Source organism: Microtus ochrogaster, unplaced genomic scaffold (assembly GCF_000317375.1).
Source record: "Microtus ochrogaster isolate Prairie Vole_2 unplaced genomic scaffold, MicOch1.0 UNK20, whole genome shotgun sequence".
Taxonomy (NCBI): domain Eukaryota; kingdom Metazoa; phylum Chordata; class Mammalia; order Rodentia; family Cricetidae; genus Microtus; species Microtus ochrogaster.
This window is the reverse complement of record NW_004949118.1, coordinates 2,528,100-2,535,343: the sequence shown is the minus strand read 5'-3', so window position 1 is coordinate 2,535,343 and position 7,244 is coordinate 2,528,100. Positions and strand designations below refer to the sequence as shown.

Below are 7,244 nucleotides of genomic sequence, written 5' to 3'. Positions count from 1 at the left end.
AAAAAAAAAAAAAAAACAAAAACGAGCATGCTCTGTGTTTATGTTGGTGCAGTCATTCAGTACTGAAATGTGGGCCTCAGTGTGCCGGATAGCATCTCACACTGTAATAGAATACACGAGAGAGTCTATGTAAGGGAAAAATGGTTTGTTTTAGTCTGCAGTCCTGTGGTCTCTTGGCTCATTTGCTTTCAGGCCTGTGACTTGGCAATGCTTTGTGGCAGGGAGAGGGCGGCCCTAGAAAGTTGCCAGGACTGAAGGGTCCTCACTTTTCTAACAATGTCCCTCCTCTAACTCCCATGAAGCTAGGACTCTATAACTGGATTAATCCCGTCACAAAATTAGAGCTGTCGGTACCCAGTCACACCCCAGAGGTCCCACTTGAGCACAGCTTTGGTGAGGACCGAGCCTTCAACATGAGCTTTTAGGAAGCATTTTAAATCCAAACCGCAGCGCTCAGTAAATCTGGGTAATACCTTAAGGCTGGACGTGTACAGGCAGTGCGGAGAAGGGAGTGGCCAACATCTGCCTGACAGTTCTGCTGCTGGAGACGACTTAAAAGATGTCATGGGCAAAGCATGGTACAATATAAAACAAGATCCGTCTGAGTCATGGGTGGGGGTTGGGTGGCGTCTGCTCGATACACTCAGATATCCGCTGCATCGAAAATCTCCCTGAGCAAGAAAGCAGTCTTCAGCAGCCCATTTACCGAAAGCAATATTCGCTACGACAAACCCTTCCCATAAAATAAACAGATGTTCGCTAGTCCCTTGACATTTATTGTAACGGGGTTTGGTCTGCGTGACAGAGCAGAAAGGACCGAGGAGATGGGAATTCTGTCTGTGGTGTTGGCATGTGCCCTATCGAGAAATCCCTGGCAGTAAATCTAGTCAGTCCCCATTATCTGATACAGGATTACCGTCAATTGCTTCCCTCCCTCTTTGCCAGAGGCTTATTTGATCACGAGAAAAGTTGGTACATTTCCATGCAAGTAAATGACTTGGTTGGGGGACAAGATTTGAAATTAGTTACCTATAGGATTCACGTAGCAGTGACCAGAGGGTGTCTGGTGTTTGCGCCTGGATCTGAGGCACTTGGAACCTGAATTCAGGTCCTAAGTTGCTCGCAGTTTCCTAAGAATTTGTTCTGATGTGTGTCCTACCCCTACAGGTGGTGCTTGGCATTTCTCATTCAATGTGAAATTTTACCCACCAGACCCTGCCCAGCTCTCAGAAGACATCACCAGGTATTTGAAAGTTGGCTATGGCAACAGAGGGCACGTTGGGGGAGCAGCACATCTCCAGGGGAGTGGTCCAAGGGAGAGTCTGCACACATCTGGGCCCCTTACAGTCATCATCTCTCAGTTGGCAAATAAAAGGCCACTAAATGAGTGCAGATATGAGTCGCCAGGAGGTGCCAGGTCCTCTCTCTTCACAGTTGAGTCCTCGGAGATAGGCTGCTGTTTCCATCTCCCTGACCCTCGTGGGAAAGCACTCAGAGTTGAGATGCCAGTCACCCACCCGCCACCGCCAAAATGGATGGGACTCAGCCATAAATGGTGCAGCAGCACTGAGTGGTGCTGCTTTGGAGCCTAAATTACAAATATCTTTCTAAGCTTACGCTCTGCATGTAAGCAACCTGGTACTTCACAGCTGTTTAACAGCCAGAGAGAGATTCAGGGAGGGGGAAGGGACAGCATGAACACATTTAAGAGTTTACTTGCTTTCATGGGTACATAAAAAGGGAAAGAGGATATTAAGAAAAAAGAAATCTAACACATAAATATCCCAGTTTGGAGGTTGAACTTAGAGTGTGAAAGGGATTCCCTTTACAGAACTACACCGTGTAACTTAGTCTGTTCTTACTCCTGTCCCAAAATACCAAAGACCGTGGTTTACAGTAGAAATTCACTTGATGCATTCTGGAGACCCGCAGTTGAAGACGCGGTTGTTGGTATGCATGTCCGATGAGAGTCTGTTTCAGAGTTGGAGGTTACCAGCTTATTACTGTCCTCCCCACCCCCCCCCCAGAGAGTTGCCCTATGGCCTTTTTAAAACCACTAATTGCATTTATGCAGGCTCTACACTCCTGATCTGATCATCTGTCAAAGGCCCCGCCTCCCAGCCCATCACACGGGGCGGGGCTAGCATTTCAGCATTTGAATTCAGGGGTAGAAGTGGGACACAGATGTCCGGGACCATCATTCTCCCTTCACATGCCTTTGTAGATATTTCTGCCCAGTGCAGTGAGGTTATGACCAAAGTGACTTAGAAAAGAAATTGCTTCAAACAGTTGCTGCACTGCAAAAATACTTTTACTAAAATCTTTGAGAAGAGTTAACGATTAGTTCCAGGGCATTTCTTTTATATTTGCCAGAAATCAGAGAAAATTAGTTCTTTGTCTATATAAAGACACTTCTGCTCGGGATTAAATACTTAGTTATGACTAATTGTGTGGTTATAGACCCCACATGTGCTTGAACTTATAAATTCGTGCGCAGTTCCTGTCCACTATGTGGTGTCTGTAGAACCTGTGGTGTGCCTAAGAACTCTAATATCTGAATTCCATAGACTTCCAATCTGTCAGTGGCTGAACTTGCTTCCTGGAGGCCTGCAGACTTCTCTCTTGCATGGAGAGTAGACAGCTACAGCCCTTAAAGCTTGTGGGTGTCAGCACTTACCCTCAGGATTTAACTGTTAATCTTTATTTAATTCTTTTGATTTTATATTGCTGAATCTGTGAATCTCAAACAGAAGATAGACCAGCTACTAATGTAGTTGCTTTATGACATCATGGCAGAGCTGTGTGAAAATGCTTTTATATGTCTCCCATTTAAAACTTCCCCTGTAGTGATAAGAGTCCCAGATTTCAAGCAAGAGATTTTTATAGAACTTGTATCAGCTAAATTCCAGGAAGATATCACACTAAAATAAATAAATAAGGCATAAAGCAAAGAAAAACAGCCTACGATTCACAATCCCAGAGAACCTAAGAGAGGCATACATAGCATGGGAAGTAGAACAAGACAAGATCTCCTGAGTAAATTGGGAGCATGGGAGAGGGTTGAAGGGGAGGGGAGAGGAAGCGAGGGAGCAGAGAAAAATGTATAGCTCAATAAAATAAAATAAAAAATATTTTTCAAAAAAAAGAAAAGAAAAGCAGCCGCTGAGAATAGAGTTCCTGAAACACAGCTGTTGGGTTATCTGAGGTCAGCGTGGTCATTTGCAAAGACCCGCCATCTAGATCTTAGAAGGAGCTCTCCCTGAAGGCTGCATGGGGGCCGGTGGTTTTATATAAGAACACCTTTTTATAGTATAGTTTGCCCCGTCTGATTCCCGAGAATGTGTAAAACTAGGAAAATCCATCTTTAAATGTCTTTCTCTCTGAGCTTGATTGTTGTATTATGAAGAGTTTCTTCTTCTAGGTTCCTTAAGTACCATTTGTACCCACAGTCGTCCCTGCTTATATAGACTGAAATCATATAAATCTTATATACTATATCTCCTTAGTTGAAATCGTTATGACAGTATGCAGTTGTGTCCTTAAAGGGGTTACTGGCCTGGGAGAACTTTTTTATAAATACTAAATGTTCTTCTTTTTTTCTTAATTCCTCGGAAATCTCATATATGAATATAATGTTTTTAAAACATGTTCGCCCTGCACAACTCCTACCAACTCCTTTCCGTGTGTCCTAACGCCAGCTTGCTCTTTGTCCTTTCGGCTCCCGGAAGGTACTACCTCTGCTTACAGCTGCGTGATGACATTGTGTCTGGAAGGCTGCCCTGTTCCTTTGTGACCCTGGCCCTGCTGGGCTCCTACACAGTGCAGTCAGAACTCGGGGACTACGATCCCGATGAGTGTGGGAGTGATTACATCAGTGAGTTCCGCTTTGCACCAAACCACACGAAAGAACTGGAGGATAAGGTGGTGGAGCTGCACAAGAGCCACAGGTCAGTGCGGAAGGCCCATGTATATCCATTGCATACTTCTCAGAGCCACAGGTCAGTGAGAAAAGCCCAGTCCATCCATTGCACACTTCTCAGAGCCACAGGTCAGTGAGGAAAGCCCAGTCCATCTATTGCATACTTCTCAGAGCCACAGGTCAGTGAGGAAGGCCCAGTCCATCTATTGCATACTTCTCAGAGCCACAGGTCAGTGAGGAAAGCCCAGTCCATCCATTGCACACTTCTCAGAGCCACAGGTCAGTGAGGAAGGCGCGTGTGCACCCATTGCACACTTCTCAGGGCCACAGGTAGTGCGGAAAGCCCTTGTACATCCCATTGCACACTATTCAGGTCCCCAGCCAAGTTTGGGGTTCAGGGGCTGAGGGCAGGGCAGAGACCATGTGTGGTTAAGATGGTAAACTCCCTCTCAGAACATCCAGGCTTCCTTTTGTGAGTGCGCTACAAAACTGTCTCATTGTTATTTTCTTGTGTATATGCTAAGAATCTCTCACACACCACCTAAGAGCAGACATGTTTCAGAATTCAGATATATTTCAGATATATTGGATAGTTATATGATGTAGTAACATATCTTTGGGATGAAACAAGAGTCTAACTATGAGATTTCACTTATGTTCCATAAACGCCTGATCTGCATGACCCCCAGGTGGCTTCATACGATATTTTTAATACGCCTTGAGGGTTGTATCAATCTGCAACTTTAAAAGATGCAGATTTTTTTAGAGCTTTCAGCTTTGGAATTTTTGAATTAAGGCTGCTCAAACCCGTGTCTGCTGGTCTCCCAATGAAGGCTTTCTTACACAATAGCAGGGAGCGGAGTGGGAGACCGCAGCCCTACCAGATAGAGGGAAAGCAGCTGAGTGACATCCAGGGCAGACGTGGCTAATTGTTCTTCGTTTTCAGTTCTAATTGATTGGAAAAGCTTAGCGCTTACTTTTTTCTAATCAGAGGAATGACACCCGCGGAAGCTGAGATGCATTTCCTGGAAAACGCCAAAAAGCTCTCCATGTATGGGGTAGATTTACATCATGCCAAGGTAAGCATTTTCAAACCCTAGTCTACTTTGTTATTGGAATTTGAACTTCATTTAGTGTAAATGAAGACCTCTATGCTTCAAACCAGTGTGTCTTTGAAACCCCGTTCCATGTTAAAACAAACAGTGCTCATCTTTGAAGCTAGGTACCCTTCATGGCTCAGCCGTCCATTAATGCTGTGGCTATGCCTCCCGGAAGACAGCCAAAGATGAAGTCTCTGTTGCCTGTTGATTCGACAGTAACCTTAACCCTGACTCCGAGCCCTACTTCTCTGTGCCTTCCCTGACACAGATGTATCCCCTACTCTGCACTGACATGCAGTACCCTGCTTCTGCCTTTTCTCTGAACATAACCTCCCCTCTTTGTCTGGAGAGCCCCACTCTTCTCTATCTGTCTGTCTGTCTGAACTTGGCCAGTTGTCCAGTGCCAAGTGTTACATCTGCTATGTGTCACGTACTGGTTTTGCCCGTTTTAAAGCCCTACTAAGCGTTCAGTGAACTGGGGTTAAATTTAAAGAATTCGGGCTCTAAGGTTTAATCTCTCTGACATAAGAGTTCTTTAAAAGTAGTGCAGCTGAGAGTGGCCACCCAGGACAAGGGTTGCCTTACTGACCTACCGGGGTACAGTGATGGAGTGCATGAGCTGCACCTTGGGAAGGAAGAAGTTGGGGTTCAGCCACAGGAGGGTTGCGATTGTGGTAGAAGATAGAGTAGTTCTGACTCCACGTCATGTTTTTTCTAAAATTTCCTTGTCAACGTTGAGAGGATGAGTCCATGTCTCCACATCGACTATTTAGACAGCTGTGAGCAAACACACTGTTAAAACACAGAGACGCACTTAAGACATTTATCCACAAAACATGTGAAGTCCGTTGGGGCTCTGGAGATGGGAGCTTGTATTTTAGCCTTGCTCCAAAGGTCAGTCCTGAAAGATCATGAGTAGTTTCTTCTGGCTGGCACCGACAAGATAATATCAGTCCTGTAAAGGAGTCAGGATTTGACCCCTGATGGATGTCTCCAGTCTCACGGTCTGAAACTCAAAAGAATGTGTGATTGCAGGCTTCTAAGGAAGCAAGTCTCCTTTAAATTCTGAGGCCTAGAGATAAAGAGATTCCAGCTGGCCAAGTTCAAGGAAACATAACACCATGATAAACCAAAAGAAGGAAGTCGGTGCTCTATCTATAAGTCCTGTTGATAAATAGGGGAGCACTTATATTGACTTTTAGGGAGCAAGGCAAATTTACAGTGAGATTGGGCAGGAAAATGGTAGACATCTGGATTTGTTGCCTATGTGGTTTGGTGGTAATGTCTTTGCATCACTGTGAGCATCACGGAGGACAAGCACTTCTAAGTTAATGTACTAGTAAGATCTCTATGAGCATGGCTGAGGCTCCTGCCTGGGGTGTGCCTGTATATTAAATGCCAAGCTCCTTGACATTTGTCGGTGATCACAGCAGTGAGTTCCTTTTTCATTAATGTTTTTCTCCTTATGCCAGCTTTACATTTGGGTCATGGTTTCAATAAAACTAAGGACATACAGTGAGATTTTATTTTAAATCCTCTTCATGTTTTTTTTTTTCCCATTTGGCTAAAAAAGGTGAGGAAAAGATCATGGAAAGATAGTCTGAGGGAATGTGGCATGGCTTTTGTGTTATGTCATGCACTGTGAGTCCTTTATTACCCAGAAATAAAGATTCGTGTGTCCTTGGGGAAGTGCGACTCAGGATGTATCCTTGCTACCAGGAAAAACCAAGGCACTTAACATCTCTGTACCTACTGAACTTGAATAGACAGCTGCTTTTTCTTTAATAATATGATTTGAAATTATGTCAATTAAATATAATGACTTATGGAAGCAGAATGCAGCCTGTTACAGGATTTTATCTGAATATTAAACATAACAAATGGCTCGGTTGTAGACTCCATTTTCTCATGAAGCCGTGCTCCATCCTGACAAGAAGGAAATTGACTGAATTAAATTAGTGCTAATTTCTCGTCGTCAATGAGCCGCTTCTCTTGTGTGGATGCTATGAGTGTCTTTGGGCTTAAGATCCCTTAAGCGAACTCAGGACTGCGAGGGGTGCACCCACACACTGAGACAATGAGAATGTTCTATCAGGAACTCACCAAGGCCCGCTGGCCTGGGTCTGAAAAAGCCTGGGATAAAACCGGACTCGCCGAACATAGTGGACAATGAGGACTACTGAGAACTCAAGAACAATGGCAATGGGTTTTTGATCCTACTGCAC

The 7,244-nt window shown here is 44.5% G+C and overlaps 1 protein-coding gene across 16 annotated transcripts in view; it reads left to right on the top strand.

The window, feature by feature from the left end:
• Epb41l3 (erythrocyte membrane protein band 4.1 like 3) overlaps positions 1-7,244 on the top strand; it is a 172,878-nt gene that overhangs the window by 126,197 nt on the left and 39,437 nt on the right. For all 16 annotated transcript variants that reach the window (XM_026789494.1, XM_026789493.1, XM_026789497.1 and 13 more), the window contains exons 6-8: positions 1,168-1,243; positions 3,729-3,947; positions 4,911-4,998. In XM_026789494.1, the coding sequence (XP_026645295.1) occupies positions 1,168-1,243; positions 3,729-3,947; positions 4,911-4,998 (383 nt within the window). The remainder of the gene's footprint in view (positions 1-1,167; positions 1,244-3,728; positions 3,948-4,910; positions 4,999-7,244) is intronic.